The 24,313-nt window shown below is 38.2% G+C and overlaps 1 protein-coding gene across 3 annotated transcripts in view; it reads right to left on the bottom strand.

Moving 5' to 3' along the window:
• RNF2 (ring finger protein 2) overlaps nucleotides 1-24,313 on the bottom strand; it is a 45,869-nt gene that overhangs the window by 5,951 nt on the left and 15,605 nt on the right. For 2 of the 3 annotated variants that reach the window (XM_032318322.1, XM_032318324.1), the window contains exons 2-4: nucleotides 5,610-5,698; nucleotides 2,729-2,889; nucleotides 1,884-2,099 (exon numbers count right to left, since the gene is read on the bottom strand). In XM_032318322.1, coding sequence (XP_032174213.1) covers nucleotides 1,884-2,099; nucleotides 2,729-2,889; nucleotides 5,610-5,696 — 464 coding nt within the window. In that variant the 5' untranslated portion in view covers nucleotides 5,697-5,698. Of the gene's footprint in view, nucleotides 1-1,883; nucleotides 2,100-2,728; nucleotides 2,890-5,609; nucleotides 5,699-17,763; nucleotides 17,889-24,313 lie in introns of all 3 variants that reach the window. The other variant, XM_032318323.1, reaches the window with a different exon arrangement.

The raw sequence follows: 24,313 nt of genomic DNA, 5'->3' as shown, positions 1-24,313 counted from the left end.
GTTGGGGTCCTGAGGTAGAAGATGGGAACTTAGCAGACATCTGAAGAAAGAGTGTGCCATGTGGATTATCTGGAGGAAGGTTCCTTAAAGAGAGAATAATAAGTATAAACGGCCTGAGACAAAACGAGGAAATCAGAAGATCAGCAAGAAAACTGCAATAAAGTTGTGAACAAATGAAAGGAGCTTCTATCACATACGCCCACCGTTAGAAACATTCAAGCAAAATCAAAGGACTATCTATAAAAGATTTTGCAAAGGGGACTCTTTGTCCTGCTTAAAATGGTATCTAAAATGAGCGCCATTAAAGTCCCTCAACCTCTTAGAAATGCATAACTCTTTCAAAATAAATACACTCAACACTTAATACTTTACTTTACTCAACAGAGTTGTAGGTCAGTTTAATACAGTTACAATGTAGCACATCTTCAAAACCACTTCCAAACCTTAAAAATAGCAACGCCTGGAACTCAATCAAAGATTCTGATTTGTTTGGTTTGGGATGATACTGGAGGTCCTAAAATTTTAGAACTTTCTGTGATTCCGATGTTCAGCCAAGGTGAGAAACACTAAACTGGGATGGGGCTTTACTGGCATCTCTTACTTTGGAAAACAATGACTCTCACTGAGGCCTGAATATATTAGGAAGTATCAGAAAGGAAACTACAATGAGGGTAAGAAAGTGGCCAGATTACGCAGGGTGCTGAAAGCCATCATTAAGGTCATTTAACCTGAAAGCGAAGAGAAGAAAGATATAAGAGGCCTCAAAGCAAAGGAGAACCATGATCTGACTTTCAATTTAACAGAATCACTCCCGCTGATGTGCTGAGAACAGACTCTGTGAGGAAAAGCGTGGAAAATAAAAAGACCAATTAGGAGGCTCTTTCAATACTTCAAATCAAAGACGGTGGTGCCTAGACCAATGTGGATATATTACGGAAAAAGTTAAATATATATTTATTCACAGGTTGGGATACACAATGTGAGAAAAAAGAAAAATATTAAGGGTGACTCCAAAGTTTTTGGCTAAAGCAAGTGGAATGACAGTTGCCATCAACTGAAATGAACAAGAATGAAGAGGAGTAGGGGGTAAGAATAAAAAGTTCAGTATTGGACATGTTAAATTTGAGTTAAGGAATAAGCTAATTTATACAAAAGGAACCAGGAGAATATTGTCTCCTGAAAGCCAAGTGAAGAAAACCATTCAAAGAGAAATTAAGTGTCAAATGCTGCTGAGGAAGAGAGGAAAATGAGGTCTGAGAATCAGTAATTAAATTTTGCAATTTGGAGGTCAATGGAAAATTTGATAAAGTGATATGGAGGTAGGGGAGGGGAAAAAAGCCTGAATACAGGGGGTTCAAAACAGAATGGGAGAAGAACTGGAGATAGTGAGCACGACTTTTTCAAGCAGTTTTGCTATCGAAATAAAAGAAATGGTGGGCGCCTGGGTGGCTCAGTGGTTAAGCCGCTGCCTTCGGCTCAGGTCATGATCTCAGGGTCCTGGGATCGAGTCCCGCATCGGGCTTTCTGCTCAGCAGGGAGCCTGCTTCCCTCTCTCTCTCTCTGCCTGCCTCTCTGTCTACTGTGATCTCTCTCTGTCAAAAAAATAAATAAATAAAATCTTTAAAAAAAAAAAAAAAGAAAGAAAAGAAAAGAAATGGTAATTGGAGGGGGAAGTGGGTACAACAGAGAATAGTACTGTAAACCAAAAACCCTATCAACGCCTGGAGGTATACATTATGCCTGCATGGAAAGGAAATCATGCAGAACTTCTATTTATTGTTACGTTGTATCTTTTTCAAAGTGGAGGCTGCTAAGTAAATTCAATACTTTAATAAAAGTATTCAGAAAAATGGCCACCATCACTGGCCTTCTTTCCCATGTACCTGTTCATGGCCTGTATCTTCAGTCCTTCCTCAATGCTGTGACTGAGTGCTTGCTGATTATTGTGCTTGTTGATCCTGGCTAATACTCTCTCTTGATGAGCTTCATACTCATCACGACTTGGATAAATTTTGCTGATAAGCGCATCAAAGTTTGGGTCTGGCCTTAGTGATCTTTTAGAAACTAGCTTTTTCCGACAGGTAGGACATTCTTTATTGCTAAATAAAAAGAGGGAAAAGAAAATGTAAACAATGTCAGTATCTTTGAGCTAAGGACAAAAACATCCAACTTCTGAATAGTTATCTCTACTCTAATACCTTTACTCAGTCACAGAAATTTAAACTGATTAATCTGAATTTCTTTGAAAATCTGATTGGAGAGTAAGCAAGATTTTGGGAACTTCAGGCAGTATTTGCCAACAGGCAAAAATTCTATTACTTTCCAATGATAATTCAAACATAATCATTTTAGAAATAAAAATCTATTCCTTGCTAATATAAATTTTCCTTGATATCCATGCCCTACAAGGAAAATTTAATCACTAACGCATATTAATTTATGTTATCGATTCTTTTATTAAAATAGCATTCATAATGATACTTTTTATATAATTTAGAAGTGGAAGAACCATTGTTTCATGCTTTGTAATTTCCTCAAATACTCATGCTATAAAGCTTTTTAAACTGTATAAAACCAACTATTTCAAAACAAAAATTCTCCAATAATTAAAACTTAGATTTAGAAAAATTTCCAATTCTTAAATGAATACTTAGAGAGTATTTCTCAAAACCCATATAAGCACCATGTTGGTATAAATAAATACCTAGTATAACTCATTTCAACATACCCACTTCTGAGGGCTGTGATAATGCAGTCTGCACAAAAACGATGTAAACACTCCTTTGTCGTCATGGTGTTTTTCAACATATCCAAACAAATTGGACACATTAATTCACTGTGTAGACTTCGAGGTGAAACCACAATTTCCAAGCCATCCGTTATTGCCTCCTATAGAAGAGTCACTTTAAAATTAAATGCTACCTATTTTTTTTTTATTATGGGCAAGTTCAAACATAACAAAAGAACTGAAAATGACAAAAATCAACTATGTGCCCATCACCCAGCCACCACCACTATCAACTCAGTTTTATCATAATCTTCCCCAACATACCAACCCCACCAATTATCTTATTTTAACGCTAAAAAATAACATTATAATGTGTTGAAAAGCCAAGTAACATAAAAAAAAACACTGAATTTAGAATCAGATGCCTTATGTTCTAGTTCCAGCCATATTAACATGACTCTAAATAGTAATTTAACACTGTCTTCTTACCTTCAAAATGAGGAAGGTAAAGCAAAATAAACTTTAATTCTTCTATCTCTAAAATTCTACCATTTTGATAACAAACTATGTATTTCATGCCATCCATTTAAATATTTTAAGATTCCAATACAAGTATTTCTAATTTACACACAGTTTAACAGGGTTTCATTTTGAAAGCACTTCTTGAACCTTAAGTCTTGATCCACAGAAGCAGTTTTATACAAAGTGGTCAGGTTCTCAGGCTAACCTACAAACGAATTTAATCCACAGTACCAGTATTAGTATTTCTAACTGTTATGTGTAAAAATGTTTCAGTGCAAAAATGCAACTGGAGTTCCAGTGTAGAATTCCAGCACGTCTCCCAGCGGCAGAGAGGACTCCTGCTTTCTTCACCATTACCCACCTTTCCCACAAGGTGGCACTGAGCACAAATTATCTAGCTCTAAAGTTACCAAATCCTGGCTCCTATGGATTGAGGAAAGATGTCTAATAGGTGGCTCCTGAAGAGGAAGGTGCAGGTAGAAATAAAAGGCTTCCCATATGTTACTTCCTATTTTCACTGGCTTGCCACACTTGTTTTTCCTCTACAGGGAAAGACACAGAAACTACTGTCCATTAAGATATTGTCCACGAAGGACTCAAGTAAAATATCTTTACATTTACAATAACTACCACTATTTCTGAATGTCTTAGTAGGTCTCAACCTCTCTATAGAAAGCACTTTCAGTGTTTTTACCTAATTCAATACACACAAACTTTTGATTCAGGAATTAAAACCTCCATTTCACAAATGAAATTATCAGAGTATGACAATGACTCAGCTAGTAACCAAGTCTGTCCTTTTCCTCTCTAAAACTTGCCTAGCAAAATCCCAGCCCAGGATAAACTCGACCATCCACGTTCTTGATCTATGTACCTGTGCAGGTGTCTAGCACTGTGGTAGAAAAAAGGGCAGGGGGGGTCAACCAGACTGGTATCACTAAAAATTTCACAAGTCTCAAACTGGCGTTCAACACCCTCAGCAATAAGTTTCTCTTGTAACAAACTTGTTTTTTCTACGCTATTTCACACCTTTTCTTCTATCTGCAGAACTTCCTATATCTGAATATTCAAAAGTTTACCTTACCTCAAATTTCACTGCTGAGTTCTCTCATTTTCTGACCTTTTTATAAATCATTTTCTTTCTTGCTACAAAGAGAAAATATGCCTCTTCCTATCAAAAGTACCTTCCTTCCTCCCTTTTCAAGTATATCCTTTTTATTACTTTATTTGCTCTCAGGCTTCAGCAATCTCTGGACTCTCCACTAGATCAGCCTAGAGTAGTATCTGCATGGGGCTGCTGTCTAGTGAAATCTGACCGATACACCTGAAAGCCATGGGGACCACGGGGATGTCCTTGGTGCACCTCTTATCTCCCATCTTATAAACAAAATTTTAAAACTTCCCAATTCCATGCTTCCCTCCAGTTTCTACTCCCATTTCTCTGCTTCTCTACAAAATGAAACTTCTCTGAAAAATTACCTACACATTTTCACTTTTTTCCCCCTTCAACACAGCACAATCTATTCAAGTGAATTTACTCCTGCCAAGATCATGAAGTACACACTGCCACATACAACGTGCACTTCTGTAATCCCACCTTACTCATCCTCTCAGTAGTGTTGAACACAGTAACTACGCCCTCCCTCTTTAAGACGCCTCCTCTTGGATTTTGATCCTCTCTCCATCTCCTATTTTTCTTTACTTTGCCTATTCCTTCTCAGTCTCCTCTGCCAGCCTCTTTTCCATTTTTTCCTTTATTTCTAAACGTTGAAGCTCCTCGGATGAAATTCTGGGCCCCTCTGCTTATCTCTCTCTCTAGGTGATCTTATCCTATTTTCATTGCTTAAAATGTGCTGACACCCCCCAAAATTTTATATTTAGTACAGACCCCTAGGTTAACATTTCTGCCTGCCTAACAGGCATCTGAAAATGAGTTCAGTTTAAGCATGTTTATCTCCTTCAAGCTTGCTCCTCCCCCAGTCTTTCCCATCTTTCCCTTCTTAATCTCTCTAGTGCCCCCTCCCATTGTTATTTATTATAGCACTGAGCACTTTCCCCCTTTACACTTCTCAAATGTGTACTTCTATGGATTTATTCATTTAATGTCTCTAAATTCCATAAGCTCGTGCCTCATCTATTTTATTCACTCCACCTAGTGCCTAGTGTAAGACCTGGTATAGAGTATACACTGACATTATTTGTTGAATCAATGAATGAAGTGTAAACCAAACATACACAAGACTACCTATATATAAGTTCATTATTATCATTTTGTTCTTTCAAGCTTTCATTTTCTAAAAATGTATCCCAGTTTCCGCATGTGTTATATTTCCCCCAAATTTATCTTAGTCATCATTACCTGAGGTGTTCGTTGTAATTCATATAAACTGAGTTCCCATGTTTTGCTTAATGGTTGAGTTCCGTTTGTCTGCACAGCCTGAGACATTGCTAAGAATAAAAAGGAAAGAAAAATAATTTCAGTATCCAGAAGGAAAGTAAATCTCAAAACTGATTTTTTGGAATTGTGAATCCTAAAAATAATCAAATAACACACCAGCTCCTCAAAAACTGAAAGTGCAAGAATCTTTTCATTTATAAATACGAGCTATCTGAGTGCAAGACACCATGACTGATCTCTGAATGCCTAATAGGTAGCACAAAGAAAGACCTAAAATTATTACTGAATGTCCAGAAATCAAATCTTTTTTTTTTTAAGATTTTATTTATTTATTTGACAGAGAGAGATGACAAGCAGGCAGAGAGGCAGGCAGAGAGAGAGGAGGAAGCAGGCTCCCTGCTGAGCAGAGAGCCTGATTTGGGGCTCGATCCCAGGACCCTGGGATCATGACCTGAGCCGAAGACAGTGGCTTAACCCACTGAGCCACCCAGGCGTCCCCAGAAATCAAGTCTTAATCCCAAAAAATAAGTATGCTTCTAAAATTCACGGTCCTGGAACTTAGAACTATACCAGGAAAACTTAAGACTCTCCAGTATGGTCAATTCTTGCCAGAGATAACAAAATCTACTTCATAGTACTTTAAACTCCTGATCATTCTGCCTCTACTTTCACAGCTCCACTCATGAAAAAAATCCCCTACTTGATATAATATGTCAGTTTATAATGTACAGAAAGCTCTTCCTAATGCTGAACCCAAAACTGCTACCTATTCAGCCCACAGCTGCCCTCTGGAGGCCCACGGATTATGACTAATAACTTTTCTGTATGACAGTCTTTCAAATATTTGGGTACTGTTATGTATCCCACCTGATTTTTCTTTCCTTTTGGCCAAACATTCTAGTTCTGCCTATGGCCCACCATCTAATGTGATTTCAAGGTCTCCTCACCACCCTGATATTAATTCTGCCTCTCCCCTCTAGTTATCAATAAACTGAACAATGCTAAGGTCAATTTCTATGCTTGTCTTTGAATGGGATCTAGGATACATGAGAAGAAGGTGGTCTTAGAAAACTAACTCTTGGGGCACCTGGGTAAAACTAACTCTTGGGGCACCTGGGTGGCTCAGTCATTAAGCGTCTGCCATCAGCTCAGGTCAAGATCCTAGGATCCTGCTCAGCGGGAAGCCTGCTTCTCCCTCTCCCTCTCCCCCTGCTTGTGTTCATCTCTCGCTGTGTCTCTGTCAAATAAATAAATAAAATCTTAAGAAAAAGAACTCAATCAGCAATTAGTGCAACTTTGCTTTGAGAACTAAAAGCACTTCTAAAAGCTATTCTAGCCCCCTCTAAAATTCTATATACCTTGCCTCTTCTTTTAACAAAAGCCACATTCCATATGAAGTTTCTCCCTTGCCCAAGCACAAATTTGAAATAAATATAATGAAATGTTTCAAATGAGCAAGTTGTGGGTTTTGTTTTGTTTTGTTTTGTTTTTAACAATTTCAAGACTGGGGTGCCTGGGTGGCTTAGTTGGCTAAGCTCTGCCTTCAGCTCAGGTCATTATCAGAGTTCCGGGGATTGAGGCCTGCATTGGGTTCCCTGCTCAGCAGAGAGCGTGCTTCTCCCTCTGCCCCTCCTCCTGCTCATGCTCTCTCAAATAAATTTTTAAAATCCTTAAAAAAAAGAAGTTTTACAATTTCAAGGCCATCCGCTGAGTGTACCTTGAGTATTCTCAGTCGTTTTGCTTATCAGAAGTAGTGGACTCCCAAACAAGCAAAAATTCCTTGAGCCTCTGTGCTTCCTGGTAGATACATGTGCCATTATTTCTGCCATAAATCCTACCACAACATAATGAATCTCTCAGAGAACTAAAATTACTCAGGTGGAATTTCTAATAATTTCAAATCCTAATCCCATGTCCCAACCTTTAACTGTTAACCTAAGGTCCACTATAAACAGAATAGTCCTTTCTTCTGTCTCCAGAAAGCTCCCCCAGCAAATTAACGGGAACCATCAAATAAAAGCCTTCTGCTGAAGGCTCACTTCTAGAGATATCAGCTCTCCTGAACATAAACAAATTATATCTGATTTAGATATCTGTATTCCTGTGACAACAAGATTCAGGAAATAATTCACAAGTTAGTTGTAGATGCAGATTTTCCTGTATTTGGAAAAACTAGGATTTATGTGGCTTTGGTAAGTTTTCCAGTCTTTCTGTTTGTGTCTATATTACAATCATATGTTTCCTGGTATCTGGAGTCTTAACTGCTATTGCATGGATGTTACCTTACCAAACAATACAGCAGGTTATCCTGAGACCCAAAAAAAAAGATACAATCTTGCTGACTGTCAAAACCACAATCTCTATTGAGAACATATCAGCAGTACAGATCTCAATAATATCTAGTGGCCTCTCCTGTGACCTGGCCAAGGAGGGTCAATGGAAACTAAGATTTAAAAATTCCTTTTTTTTTGTCTCAAGATATAATTAACACACACAGAAGAAGTATATACCTAATACATGGCCTAAAGGCCATGCTCTATCTGTGTAAAAGGAAGCTCAGATTTCTACTTTTGGCAGTCACTAAACAGAAAAACTTTCAAGAATTAGTTCCTCTTTATGTCAATATACTGTGTCATTTAAATTTAATCTAAACTCTACCCTTCCCCAAAATCACTTAAAACCTTTCTTCTACTTTCATTTGGTTAGAAGCCACATTTCTGCTTGTCCAAGCCAAGAATGTGAAACACATATAGCTTCTGTTTTTCGTAAGAGAATGAACTCTCATTTTAATGAACAGTATTTGGGAGTTATCTATGTACAGATATTACTAATATATAGACAGAGAAAACAAGAATGGGTCACCTAGGAATAATTATAATCTGAAAGGACGGAGAGAAGACATGAAGCCAGAGAAGATGAGAAATGAGGTCAGAAAAAGTAATCTTAGAAATTCTTTGCAGCAACAGGAATGTGCTTCCTGGATGACTACTTCCTGATGATCTTTGCAGAACAACAGAAAAAGATCTAGGTCTACCTGGCCCAATACCCAACTTACAACACCTCAATTATACTTGAATAAGAGATATCCAACAAACTGCCCTAACTAGGCTCTCACTTTTGTGGAGAGAATGTACAAATGAAAAGTAATAAGCATTAGTCTGGACAAGATAACTTGGGAGAAATAGAAAATAAATCTGATAAAAAACTTAGTTATAGGCAGATTTTGAAAGCTTGCAGCTTCAATAACCAAAGTTGAAGAAATATCAATACGATATTCCCAATATTCTTTTAGTGACTGAAAATACCTGGCACTTTCATGCTGACTTATGTGTCTTCACATGTATGGCAGATCATGCAATCCTTCTGCAAGGGGCTCAAAGTTATCTCAGAAGCTTTTTCAAGATAGCACTCCCAAGAAGTGACTACCCAGAATGAGGAGAATATGCAAAAAGAGATGAGAAATTCTTACACGTTATACATAGCAATATTTAATAAGTTTATCTTTTTTCAAAGATTTGAGAGAGATTCAGAGAGCACACATGTGTTGGGGACAGGGAGCAGAGGGAGGGAGAGGGACAAGCAGACCCCACCCTGAGCACAAAGCTGGCCGCGGGCAATCCTAGGACTTGGAGCTCACAACCTGAAATGAAACCAAGAGTCAGACACCCAACCAACTGGGCCACCCAGGCACCCCAAGTTTATCTTTTTTAAAACAAGAAAAAGGTTAGACTTCTGGTTTCCAGTTCCACATGTTAGTCACCACTTTGTCCTAACAAGTAAAAAACTGTAGAGTCTAGAAAATCAAAAACTCTTTTTGAGTCCATAAGCAAGGAGACAACCCAAGAAAACCACTGCCTCTAAGACAGGAAAGACAAAATACAGGGAATCTCAGCTTACCAGAGCAATTCAGGAGTGGAAACTCCAACAGGAATTAGTGTCAGGTAGGGAAGTCTGAAGTGCAATAAAAAAAAATTGCTGGGCACCTACGTGGCTCAGTGGGCTGAGCATCTAACTCTTGATTTTGGTTCAGGTCATGATATCAGAGTCGTGAAAGAAGTCCCACGTTGGGCTCCATGCACTGTGTGTGAAGTCGACTTGGGATCCTCTCTCTCTCCCTCTACCCCTCCTGCTTTTTCTCTAAGTAAATAAATAAGATCTTTAAAAAATTGCTGGAGGCTCAGGGCCAAGAAGTCTGATAGTTTAAAAACTCCAGGAGGACTCAGTCATAGGAGAACCCCCAAAATACTATGAAATTTACCTCCAGAAGCTTGACCAGAGTCCCACAGGAAATAATTGGAAAAATCCCCCTTATGCTTGCCTGAACAGTATGCTCTTCTTAACAAGGCCTACCCTTAGGAAAAACTAGTTAATCAGAACCAAACATGCTGGGATATTATCAGAACCTAAATGACCTAGGAAAGGGCAATACCCAACTCCACCCTATTCAAGCCATCCTGTCCCACCTAAGTGGGGAGGAAAATAACTGAGAACCACTACTGAAGCCCATAGTCCATACTATTAGTCTCACTAAAAGACTGAGACCTAATTATAAGACTATAGAGCCCTACCTCTCCCCTTACATCTCACTACCACATAACTAAAGGCCTATTTACAGCAGTTCCTTGTACCCAGTACATCATGTCTGGCCATCTAGAAAAAAATGACAAGGCATACTAACGGCAAAAACACAATCTGAAGACATAAAGCAAGCATCAGAAGTAGACATGGCAAAACAGTCCTGGAATTATCACACCAGGAATGTAAAGGGCTCTAATAAGTAAAGCAGACATAAGAACATGTGGGCAATGTAAGCAGGGAGATAGAAATCCTGAGAAAAAAATAATAAGTAATGCTAAAGATCAAAACACTGTAACAGACATGAAGAATGCCTTTGATGGGCTTATTAGTAGCCTGGATACTGCTCAGGCAAGAGCTCTTGAGCTAGAGGATGACAAGATCAATAGAATCCTCAAAAACTGAAAAGGAAAAAGAACAAAGACTGAAAAAAAAAAAAAAAACCCAGAACAGACTATCCAAGAACTGTGAGTTAACCTCAAAAGATGTAACTACATGTAATGGGAATATGAGGAGGAGAAAGGAACAGAAGAAATCATTAAAACAGTAATGACTGTTTCCAAAATTAATGTCAGATATCACATCATAGATCCAGGAAGCTCAGAGAACTCCCAGCAGAATAAATGCCAAAAAACACTACACCATGGCACATAATTTTCATACTACAGAAATTCAAAGATGAAGGGAAAAAAGCCTGAAAGAAGCCAGAGGAAATGGTTACACTTGCAAATAAATAAATAAATAAATAAAATTTTTTAAAATCAAAAAAACCAAAGTACAATTTATATCGCATTATAGTTGCTTACATATCTACCCTTCTAGCTGGACTGAAATACATCTTAATATCTTCTCCCATGCTAGAGAGCCTGCTTTTCAACAGAAGTTAAATAAATGACTGAGGGAAGATACTCAGAAAGGAAAAAATGAACCTTACATGATACGTAACAGTAGAGAATGACTGCTTACTAAAGCTGATCTTAACATGATTTAACCAGGCATCTTCAAATTGGGGTATGCATGTATATTCCTGACCTAGACAAAAGCTTTCCAGTATGTTATCCAGGGCTAGGACAGTTTTCCAATAATTTAATTTACAGGTTATCAATTTTCCTGAAGTCTTTCTATCCAAACAACCTAAGAATAGGCCTATGTATCTGGGTGGGTCCCTCTCCTTCCCTAATCCTTTCATAAGTTTAGAAATCGTTCATTCACTCACTCAAATACTGATTTATCTACTGCGCACCATGCACTGTACAAGGTACTAGAAATACCAACAATAAACAGAACAAACATGCATACAACAAACTAGTAATTCTTGAGTGCCATATAAAAGATACAAAAAGGGGCTCTGGGTTACATAATCAATAGGAGAAAGGGAACTATTTAAGGCAGGGAAATCAAGGGACGCCTGAGTGCCTCAGTTAACCCTCGGCCTTTGGCTCAGGTCATGATCCCAGAGTCCTGGAATCAAGCCCCACATCTCCCCACATCAGACTCCCTGCTCACTGGGGAGCCTGCTACTCCTCTCCTCCCCACTCGTGTGCTCTCTCTCGCTCTCTCTCTCTTTCAAATAAATAAATAAAAATCTTATTTAAAAAAAAAAAAAAAGGCTTTTGCACAGCAAAAGAAAACAGTCAACAAAACCAAAAGACAACCAACAGGATGGGAGAAGATATTTGCAAATGTCTTACCAGATAAAGGGCTAGTATCCAAAATCTATTAAGAACTTACCAAACTCAATACCCAAAGCACAAATAATCCAATCAAGAAATTGGCAGAGAGGGGTGCCTGGGTGGCTCAGTCGGTTAAAGCCTCTGCCTTCAGCTCAGGTCATGATCCCAGGATCGTGTAATCCAGCCCCACATCAGGCTCTCTGCTCAGCAGGGAGCCTGCTTCCCTTCCTCTCGCTCTTCCTGCCTCTCTGTCTACTTGTGATCTCTGTCAAATAAATTCAAAAAATCTTTAAAAAAAAAAGACGGACGCTTGGGTGGCTCAGTTAGTTAAGCAGCTGCCTTCGGCTCAGGTCATGATCCCAGCGCCAGGCTCTCTCTCAGTCTCTCTCCCTCTGACAAATAAATAGATAAAATCTTTAAAAAAAAAGAAAGAAAGAAAGAAATGGGCAGAGGACATGAACAGACATTTCTCCAAAGATACAGAGATGGCCAAAAGACACATGAAAAAATGCTCAACATCACTTGGCATCAGGGAAATACAAATCAAAACCACAATGTGCTACCACATCTACACCAGGGAGAATGGCTAAAATTAGCAAGTCAGGAAATAGATGCGGGCAAGGATAGAGAAAATGGAGCCCTCCTACACTGCTGGTGGGAATGCAAGCTGGTGTAGCCACTCTGGAAAACAGCATGGCGCTTCCTCAAAAAGTTAAAAATAGAGCTACCCTACGACCCAACAAATGCACTACTAGGTATATACCCCAAAGATACAAATGTAGTGAAGTGTATAAACATTGCACCCCAATGTTTACAGCAGCAATGTCCACAATAGCCAAAATATGGAATAGATATGAATAGATAAAGATGGGGGGGTGCACGCGCACGTGTAATGGACTACTACTCAGCCACCAAAAAATGAAGTCTTGCCATTTGCAATGACATGGATGGAACCAGAGGGTATTATGCTAAGCAAAATAAGGCAATCAGAGAAAGACAATTATCACATGATCTCACTATATGTGGAATTTAAGAAACAAAACAGAGGATCACAGGAGAAGAGAGGAAAAAAATAAAACAAAATGAAATCAGAAGAGGAAGACAAATCATAAGAGACTCTTAATCATAAGAAACAAACTGAGGGCTGAGAGGGCATGGTTGGGAGGGATGGGGCAACTGGCTGATGGACATTAAGGAGGGCATGTGATGTAATGAGCACTGAGTGTTATATAAGACTGATAAATCACTGACCTCTACCTCTGAAACTAATAATACATGTTAATTTCAATTTTTTTTTAAAAAATGAGAAAAAATATGATTTACTCCCCAAAAAAGTATTAATAGTAGACAGACACATTAGCCCAGAACTTCAAAACATATATACACATACTTATACATATATATGTATATACACATATATATACATATTTTTTAACATACACAGGTACTTTAAACTCTGAAATAATTTCATTTATCTTTTTAAAAAATTCAATAAAATTAACGGTTATGAATCAAAAAACTGTATCTGACAAATAGATGCCAATGAAAGAAAATATACCAAAAGAACTGTCTCTGCTCTTTAGCCAAATCAAAAATAACACTGTACTGTATTGGCTGAATCTTCACCTCTCAAAGGAGCCTGAATCTGTCAAAAGTTCTGACCTTGTAATGCTTCTCTCAGGAAATCTATCCAACAAAAATTCTCATACAGGTGTACAATAAACATATATACAAGAATGGTGATCACAGCATTGTTTGTGACAGCAAAAAAATCGTGGAAGTCTGTATGTGTCTGTCAATAGGAATATGGCTAAATGGGATACAGACGAAGCTATATAGCTATACATGCTGACACAGAATTCAACATACATATACAACATACATTAACTTTTTAAAAAGCATGTTGCAAGGCACCTGGGTGGCTGAGCCTTCGGCTCAGGTCATGATCTCAGGGTCCTGGGATCAGGCCCTGCATCGGGCTCTCTGCTCAGCGGGGAGCCTGCTTCCCTTCCTCCCTCTCTGCCTGCCTCTGCCTACTTGTGATCTCTCTCTCTGTAAAATAAAAAAATAAAATCTTAAAAAAAAAAAAAAAAAGCACGTTGCAGGGCGCAATGCATGTAACATGACCCTATTTTAGCAATACCAGAAAAAAAAAAAAATCCAAACACCTAAATGTACATTTGTGATTTTGAGTTCTGTTCACTCTGTTTCATCCATATTTGCCATCCTTCTATCTATCTTGCCAAGCAAGCTCATTCTCATTTTAGAATTTTTTTACTGGTGCATCATTTCCATCTGGACTGAATGCTTTGGTCCTACCCCTCCCCCTAAGATTTTGCCATTGCTACCTCCTTCATGTGTTCTAACAAAATTCTATCTTTGCCATTTGTTCATGTCTCCTCTCTTTTTCTTTTTCATCACAGCACTTTTATAGTCTCTAAGCCCCTTGAATGCAGAATATTTATCTTATTCACCACAATATCCCCAAAACCCTGCACACAGGAATTAATAAATATTTGCTGTAGAACTCAGCAGTGATCACTCAATAAAGGAGCTAAAATTAGACAACCTTAACATTTCATATTTTCATAACCAAACACACATACTTCAAAATAACATGGTAAAAAAGACAAAGGGAAAATCTATCAGTTGGTCTATTTTCTATATATAGAGAAAGTATCTTTATATATCTACATAGTTAGAGCTACCAGAGCATACAAATCTGTCCTACAAAAGAGAAGTCTTGAAAATTAAAGATAACTGAATAGATAAGAGATTTACCTCTTTAGAAGTATATGTTTATACTTCAGGGGGTATAAGACTATGGAGACATTCACGGATTGTAAATTCTAACACCTGTCTGATCTCCCTACCCCTCCCCACATTCATTTACATTCCAAAGTGTAAGAAACAGGATCCTCCCCTCTGTAACCACTGAGAATTTGTTCATATTGAAAGCAAAGGTCTCCCTCCCTCTTTCAGGAGGGAGCAAACATCTATACAAGCTCCCAGACTCATGTTCTTCAGATTCCTTACCTACCAAATGAACATCCGGGTTTCACTGCATCACTGAGAGGGGAGAACTGGGGCAACGGGGTTATTACTTTAATAATTAATCCATCCCTGCCTGAGAAATTTTGTGTTTACTTTCAGGAAAACAAGAATACAGCTTTTAAAAATTTATCATTCTATTATAAATTTGGCTCCTAAAATTTAACACTGTAATTCAAGCTTTAAGAAAAATAATTTTTTTAGGGGCACCTGGATGGTTCAGTCGTTAAGCATCTGCCTTTGGCTCAAGTCATGATCCCAGGGTCCTGGGATTGAGCCCCACATCAGGCTCCCTGATCGGCGGGAAGCCTGCTTCTCCCTCTCCCACTACCTCTGCTTGTGTTCCCTCTCCCACTGTGTCTCTCTCTGTCAAATAAATAAGCAAAATCTTAAAAAAAAAAAAAAAAAAAAAGACAATTTAAAAAAAATAAATTTTCAGGACAAGAATACATGAAGTCCCCAGCTTGGAAACTAAAATTTCCATCCTAAGCTTTTCCATTAAAAACATACTATAGAGGTGCCTGGGTGACTCAGGCGGTTAAGCAGCCAATACTCAAATTTGGCCCAGGTCATGGTCATTGGCCTCTGAGATCAGCAGGGACTCTGCTTCTCTCCCTCTACTTCTGCCCCCTCCCTGCTTGCATGATCGCTCACTCTCCCCTCCTCTCCAAAATAATTAAAATAAAATCTTAAAAAAAAAAAAACTATACTTAGGGGCGCCTGGGTGGCATAGTTAAGTGTCCGACTCTTGGTTTCAGCTCAGGTCACTGGGTGTGGAACCTGCTTGGGATCCTCCCTCTTCCCCCCGCCACCCCCCACCCCCCGTCCCATCCTCTCTGTCCCACCAGCAAGCATATCCTCTTCTCCCTATAATAAATAAATCTTTAAACAACAACAAATAAAGACATGCACACTATCCTGTAAACTTTTTTTTAAGATTTTTTTAAATTTATTCATTTGAGAGACAGAGACGGAGAGAGCACAAGCATGGGGAGAGGCAGAAGCAGACTTCCTGCTGAGCTGGGAGCTGGATGTGGCACTGGATCCCAGAACCTGGAGATCATGTCCGAAGCCCAAGGCAGACACTTAACTGACTAAGCCACCAAGGCACCCTAAGAACATACTATACTTAAGTAATAAATTTAATGAAGTGTATGAACTACTGAAAAATTTGCACACTAGGTTCAATCACATGATGGATTAGTCTTCTGAAGACTAGTCTAAGAACCTAACCACTAATCACAACACTGTTCCTACATACGTATTCTTTTAACAGTGCCTGGCAAATAGAGGCTTCCTAAAGTGCCATTTTTTTTTAAAGATTTTATTTATTTATTTGACAGATAGAGATCACAAGTAGGCAGAGAGAGAGAGAGAGAGAGGAGGAAGCAGGCTCCCCGCTGAGCAGAGAGCCAGACATTGGGCTAAATCCCAGGACCCGGGGAACATAACCTGAGCTGAAGGCAGAGGCTTTAACCCACTGAGCCACCCAGATGCCCTGCCATTTTTTTTTAAATCCTACCCCTAATCTACAATCCTTTAACTGGTCAAGGGGAATTTAAAAAATCATGGTCAAGTCTATTAGAGATTACATGTGGTAAAGAACAGGTTTCTGAAAAACTGGAAACAATAATAATAATAAAACATTCAATTCTTCGAGACCCCCCCCCAAGACCCTCAACTCCCTTGAATAAGCCATACATTTGCTCCTGAGACTATTCTCTAGCTCCCCTAGAAGGAAAAATGGACAGACTAAATCATAAACTCCTCAACAATAAGGACAGAGAACTCTGTATTTTAGGTATGTCTTTATTTTATGGTACAACAAACAAAACACCCAGAAAGTACAGTAAATGATTTTTGGAACTGAATCAGCTTGCATATGCATCATAATACTGGCTGCTACTGGTTATGGACCTATATTCAAATTTTTCAAGGTCTTTTTTTTAATCTGCAAAGTTGAATGAGGTGTTCATATAAAGTAACTGGCATATTTCATGAATGATGGCCATAAAACGGAGAGGGCACCATTTCCTTGATTTATTTCAATAAATAAGAATTCTTATTTCTCAGCCCCCGGCCACCCAAAATATAAAAGACCAGGAAGAAAAACTACTTAGCCACTCCCTAATGTACTAAAAATATTACATTAATCACTTTTTTAAAAAATTAAATTACTTTAGAAAAAAACATGAAAATGTTTGGTTATGTGCTTCATGTGATTAAAAAAAAAAAATCAAACAGCAGGCCAATTAATCCAAGACTACTCTTTAAGGCCTTTTCAGTAACAAAAAATTGCCAGAGATTTGTCAGTTGCCTACTGCTAGTAAACTGTATGGGCTGAATATTAAGTGTAGCTCCTGGAAGTTTAAAAGAAAAAGAGAAATACTAAATAGAAACATTGCTGGCCCAGACTTTATTAGAAACTTGTAGAATCTTTTAAAAAGGGACATAAAGTAACATAAAGAAGCTCATCCTGAACCACAGTTTTGCAGAACATTCAAAGACATTCAAATGTCTCTTGGATTATCCCTCCCTCTTCGAACACAATCTTTGAGGGACTAAGATAATATAGGACAGGTACATCTGAGTCTGATCATTAAGTGTATAAGACGAGGGGCGCCTGGGTGGCTCTGTCAGTTAAGTGTCTGCCTTTCAGCTCAGGTCATGATCTTGGGGTCCTGGGATGATTCCTGCATCAGGGTCCCTGCTCAGTGTGAAGTCTGCTTGTCTCCCTCTCTCTGCCTCCCCCCACATGCTCTCGCACTCTCTCTCTAATAATAAAATCTTTTAAAAAAAGAAAACAAAAATCTTACATGGCCTTTATTTATCGTCTGGTCAGAGTCCCAATACATCAAAGTCTTAACTGAGACCCTAGTATGTGCTGGGTCACAGTGAACTTGTAACATAATTCTCAGTAAAAGCTTCACGTGTAAATTTTCTGTAATATATTGAAAGAAAAATTCGTATTAAATAGAATCTGTGCAGCCAAAAAGGCAGGCCATGTGCTGTAAAATTTTAGGAGTCTAAACTGTATTCTTACCAAAATATAGCTGTAACAAAGCAACCAAAAGGGAGCTTCCAGACCGGATAATACACTTTACCCAAAAAAGAAGGCTTTAAATATAAATTATTTTGAGCTAAAACTTCAAAGTTCTGTGTCAAAGAATGTTCACCAGTGGCTTTAATCATAAAAACTGCCTGGTGTACAGAATATTTTAAATAGAATTAAAGACTAATATGAGTAAGTTATAAATGACAGCTCCCCAACCAAAGGAGAAAGAGTTTACGTAAATGGAGTTCTTTAGAAAGGTCCATTTGCACTTTGAAAAATGACTGCTGTATCAATTTCCTACAACTCTAACAAATTACCATACTCTCTTACTTCTGGAGGCCCAAAGTCCTAAATCAGTACCACTGGGCCAAAATTAAGGTACTGGCAGGGCTCTGCTTCTTCGAGAGGTTTTATTGGAAATTCTGTTGTTTCTTCCAGCTGGCATTCCTTCCCTTGTGGCCACATTGCCTCCTCTTCTGTATAAGTAATCTCCCTCTGCCTCACTCAAAAGATACAGAATGACATTTAGAGCCCACCCAGATAATCTGGGATAATCTCTTCATAACAAGACTTTTAATTTAATAACATTTGCAAAGACTTCCTCACACACACAATCCAGCCCCAAACAAAGCAACATTACAGATTTCAAGGATTAGAATGTGGACATTTCAGAAGAGCCCATTTTTCAGCCTATCAAACTTGCCAAAGCAAGCTTAAATGTACAACCAATTCCTTGCAGCCAACACTTATGTCTTTATCCTGCACATGATTTGTTTCCTTTGTTTTTCAAATTGTAAAATATATATCAAAAAATACAATAACTTTAAATTAGATTATCCCGGGACGCCTGGGTGGCTCAGTTGGTTAAGGAGCTGCCTTCGGCTCAGGTCATGATCCCAGCGTCCTGGGATCGAGTCCCACGTCGGGCTCCTTGCTCAGCGGGGAGCCTGCTTCTCCCTCTGCCTCTGCCTGCCATTCTGTCTGCCTGTGCTCGCTCTCTCCCCCTCTCTCTCTGATAAATAAATAAAATCTTAAAAAAAAAAAAAATTAGATTATCCCATCTTCCCATGAAGCATTTTTCCTCATTTGAGATTTGCTTCCCTAAGCACTATGAAACAAAACTAAAAAACTCTTTATTTTTAAACAAGAAATATATCTTCTTCTTTCATGGTTATTGTCCTTTCTGAACATAAAGTAAATACACATCATTTCAAATTAGCTCTCTCAAGCTTTAGCATTTTTCTTTTCCTCTTTATACAACATGTGAATGAGCAAACTATTTGTTACTTAATTAAAACACTGCTTGCTTACAGGATACAGGTGTTCAATTTTAGAAACTGTATTCAAGGCTAGGCAAACCAGGGAGCAATAATAAATTCTGACTAAGCAATCCAACTGCCATCATAACATTGCCTGCAGTAAGTATCACCTCATAAAAACCACTTGCAGCAGTTTAATCTAAAACTACAGCTGTAAAACAGACATTAATTTTTGTAAGCTTCTAGAGTAAAGACACAAAGGCAGTATTCTTTATTGAAAAAGATACCACTGTACTAAACATCTGGAATACTCATCAAAATTACTTTGGTAACCTAACAGCATCTTCATTTAAAAAGGTAACATAGGGGCGCCTGTGTCGCTCAGTGGGTTAAGCCTCTGCCTTCTAAGTCATGATCCTGGGACCGAGCCTGGCATCGGGCTCTGCTCAGCAGGGAGCCTGCTTCCCCCCCCTCTCTCTGTCTGCCTCTCTGGCTACTTGTAATCTCTCTCTCTCTGTCAAATAAATAAAATCTTTTTTAAAAAAAATAAATAAATAAGTGAAAAATAAAAAGGCAATATAATCAATTCCTAATTGGATTATATTTTTTACATATCGCAGAGCAGAGCAGGAAACTTTCAAAGATGACTTACCAAATCTTCATTACCCAATCTTAAGTTTTTTCAAGCACTGGTAACAAGGTTTTCTAGTCCTATATAACAGAGTTATTGTTACAGGGAAAATAATTGTTTAAAGAATTTTTAAAGCACCAATTAAAATTCAGATCTAGATAATTAGTGTGATCTGTGCCCTCCTACCATACTTATCACCCATCACTATCTCATCTCCTCTAACACTACTTCATTTTCCTGAACCTCCACCGTCCCCCCAACAAATTTCTTAATGACCCAATTCAGTCTCTCCTACCAAGGTCTAATATTAGTCAACAGCAGTTGAAGCAGCAGCAGCCATCTTGTTTTCCTTCTGCTCCCTCTGCCTATACATATTAGAAGCTAGCTAACAGACCCATAAAGAAAAACAGCTGAGTTCAGCAATTTAGGAAACATTTACTGAGAACTACCATGTGATAGGAAAAGAGACCCTCCAAGTGCTCATTGACTAGTGGGTCCTGAACATGCTTTCAATACCATTTGGTAAATGCTACAAGAGTACCAAAAACCAAAACAAAACAAACAACAATAGTCAAATGGAAAACCAGAAAGGTTTCCCAAAGAAAGAGATTCTTCCTTGAAAGAAGAGACTTGGGGCACCTGGGTGGCTCAGTGGGTTAAGCCGCTGCCTTTGGCTCAGGTCATGATCTCAAGGTCCTGGGATCGAGTCCCGCATCGGGCTCTCTGCTCAGCAGGGAGCCTGCTTCCTCCTCTCTCTCTGCCTGCCTCTCTGCCTACTTGTGATCTCTCTCTGTCAAATAAATAAATAAAATCTTTAAAAAAAAAAAAGAAAGAAAGAAAGAAGAGACTTTTTAAAGGTCAAGTGTAAGTTAACCAAATGAGGAAAGAGAAGCAGTCCAGAAGGTTCATCATAATAAGCAAAGGCACAATCAGTATGGTGTGCTGGGGAACTCTAACTAGATCACTATTAAATGAGTGAAAAGAGAGAAGTAGGGAGTGAAGCTGAAGAATTAAATTGTGGATGAGATCAGGGAAGTCTAAAAGCCATGCAAAGGTCTCAGGAAAAATCTACAATTCAATGACAAGGTGAGATTTGCTTCGGAGACAGACCAACTCTGGTTAACAGTGGAGGATGGACTTGCAGGAGGCAAGAATACCAATTAAACGGCTTGTGCAATATTTCAAATAAGAAATGAATACAATGAGTCTGTTAATACTAAGGGTGAATTAGGGGCAGCAGAGCTGCAAAATACGTAGGCAAAATACTTGGGGTATAGGAAAAGAGAAGAAAGGAGAAGAAATCCATAAACTCCCAAAGTTGTGGCTGTTAAGATTTTGATACTAAAAAAAAGTGAGAAACCAAAAAGGAAATGGTATTTTTGCCACTTCTATTCAACATATTATACTGAAAGTCTACCCACATCAATTAGGCATCCACACTAGAAAAGAAAAAGTATCTGTTTACATATGATATGATTTTATTGATAGTGAACCCTACAGACTCCACAAAAAAAGTTAAAAACAAAACTGATTAAATGAATTGAGCAAAATTGCAGGGGGGGTCAACATACAAAAAACAATTGCATTTCTATATACTAACAATAAACAGTCTAAAAAGGACATCAAGAAAAAAATTCCATTTGCAAAAGTATCAAAAAGAATACTAGGAATAAACTTAACTAAAGCAAAGATTTGTACACCGAAAATTATAAAACACTGTTGAAAGACATTAAGTAAATATAAAGATATCCCATCCTATTTTCATGGATCAGAAGACTTAATATTGTTAAGATGACAATAATACCCAAAGCAATCTACAGATTCAACACAATTCCTATCAAAATCCTGATGGCTTTTGCAGAAATCGAAAAACCCATCCTAATATTCGTATAGAAAATCAAGGAGGGGCGCCTGGGTGGCTCAGTGGGTTAAGCATCTGCCTTCGGCTCAGGTCCTGATTGATCTCCACATCCTGGGATTCAGCCCCGAGTCAGGCTCCCTACCAGCAAGGAGTCTGCTTATCTCTCTTTCTCCCTCTCTCAAATAAATAAATAAAATCCTTAAAAAAAAAAAAAAAAAAAGAATCTCAAGGAACCCCAAACAACCAAAATAACCCTAAAAGCGAACAAGTTCAATGACTCAATACTTCCTGATTTCAAAACATACTACAAAGCTACAGGAATCAAACTAACTGGCTATTGATACAAAGACAGACATACAGACCGATCAAAGGAGTAGAATACAAAGCCCAGAAGTAAATCCTCACATACACGGGAAGTTATTTTGACACAAATGCCAAGACCATTCAACAGGGAAAGGTCAGTTTTTTCAACATAAAGTACTGGGAAAACTGGATATGCCCACAGGCAAAAGAACAAGGCTCGACCATAACCTTCTATCATTTATAAAAATTAAAACAGATCAGGGCGCCTGGGTGGCTCAGTGGGTTAAAGCCTCTGCCTTCAGCTCAGGTCATGATTCCAGGATTCTGGGATCGAGCCCCACAGCCCACTTCCCTTCCTCTCTCTCTGCCTGCCTCTCTGCCTACTTGTGATCTCTGTCTGTCAAATAAATAAATAAAATCTTTAAAAAAATTAAAATCTTTTAAAAAAATAAAAAATAAAATCTTTTAAAAAATCTTTAAAAAAATAAAAAATAAAACAGATCAAAGATCTAAAGGTTAAGAACTAAGACTATAAAACTCTTAGAAGAAAACATGAAGACACTGAATTTAACAATGGTTTTTTTTTTGATAGGACACCAACAGCACAGGTGATAAAAGAAAAAAGTGATGAACAGGACTTTATTAAAATTAAAACTTTTTAGGGGTACCTGACTGGCTCAGTCAGTAGAGCAGGCAATTCATGATCTGAGGTTGTGAGTTCAAGCCCCAAGCTGGTCGTAGAGCTTACTTTTAAAAAAAAAAAAAAAAAAAAAAAGGGCGCCTGGGTGGCTCAGTGGGTTAAGCCGCTGCCTTCGGCTCAGGTCATGATCTCAGGGTCCTGGGATCAAGTCGCGCATCGGGCTCTCTGCTCAGCAGGGAGCCTGCTTCCCTCTCTCTCTCTCTCTGCCTGCCTCTCCATCTACTTGTGATTTCTCTCTGTCAAATAAATAAATAAAATCTTTTTTAAAAATAAATAAATAAATAAATAAAAATTAAAAAAAAATAAAAACCTTTAGTGTATCAAAGGACACTATCAAGAGTGAAAAGGCAATCCACAAAATGGGAGAAAAATTCACAAATCATGTATTTGATAAATGATTAGTATCCGGAATATATGAAGAATTACTACAACAACAAAAACAACTCAATTAAAACAATGGGGAAAAGACCTGAATAGACACATTTCTCCAGAGAAGATAAACAGATGGCCAACAAGTACATGAAGAAATGTTCAATACCACTAATCATTAGAAAGATGCGAATCAAAACAACAAAATATCACACTTTATACCCTGGCTACATAACTAGTATTTAAAAAAAATGTATTTATGGCTACATAACTAGTATTTAAAAAAAAAAAAAACAGAAAACTGCAAGTATTTATGAAGATGTGGCAAAAGTCAAACCCTAGTGTGCTGCTTTTGGAACTATAAAATGATATAGCCAGTTTTGAAAAAAGTATGGCAAGTCCCTCAAAAAATGAAACACTGAATTACCATATGATCCAGCAATTCCAATTCTAGGTATATATACCTGAGAGACAAAAATCAAAGTATGAAATCTTGCCAGGGCTGAAATAAAGCACCTACTTCACAGACTCCTGTGAAGAACATATGATAGCTATTACTGTTGTAATAAAAATGAGACAACACAGCCTACCCTATTCAACCCACATTTCTAGCAACAAAGACAAAAACTGCATATTGCTCCTGAGGAGTAATAAACATTAATCATAACTGACTATGTAGAAACTAATTTACACTGTGGGATAAAATATGATATCAATTTAAGATAAACTAAAATATTGCATTTATAAACTTTTAGTGGCCTTCTCACGTCTCCAACTGCGGTACACTGAATGGGCCCCCCCAAAGTGTCCACATCTTAATGCCCAGCATTTGTGACTATGTCACCTTACGTGACAGAAAGGACTGTGCCAGTGTGATTAAATTAAGAATTTTTGAGATGGGGAGATTATCCTAGATTATGTGAGTTTGGGCCAAAATAATCAGAAGAGTCCTTATAAGAGAGAAGGCGACGTGATGAAGGAGACAAGGATAATAGTCAAAGAGTGAACATCTAAGATGCTATGCTTCTGGTACGCAGAGCAAGGACCCATGAGCAGCCTCGTCAGCAGCCTCTAGAAGCCAGAAAAGGAAAAGGTATGAATTCTCCCCTAGAGCTTCCAGAAAAAATGCAGACCTGCCAACATCTTGATTTTAACCCCTTATGACCCATTTTGGACTTCTGACTGTCA

Source organism: Mustela erminea, chromosome 17 (assembly GCF_009829155.1).
Source record: "Mustela erminea isolate mMusErm1 chromosome 17, mMusErm1.Pri, whole genome shotgun sequence".
Lineage (NCBI taxonomy): Eukaryota > Metazoa > Chordata > Mammalia > Carnivora > Mustelidae > Mustela > Mustela erminea.
This window is presented reverse-complemented; position numbering and strand designations above follow the sequence as displayed.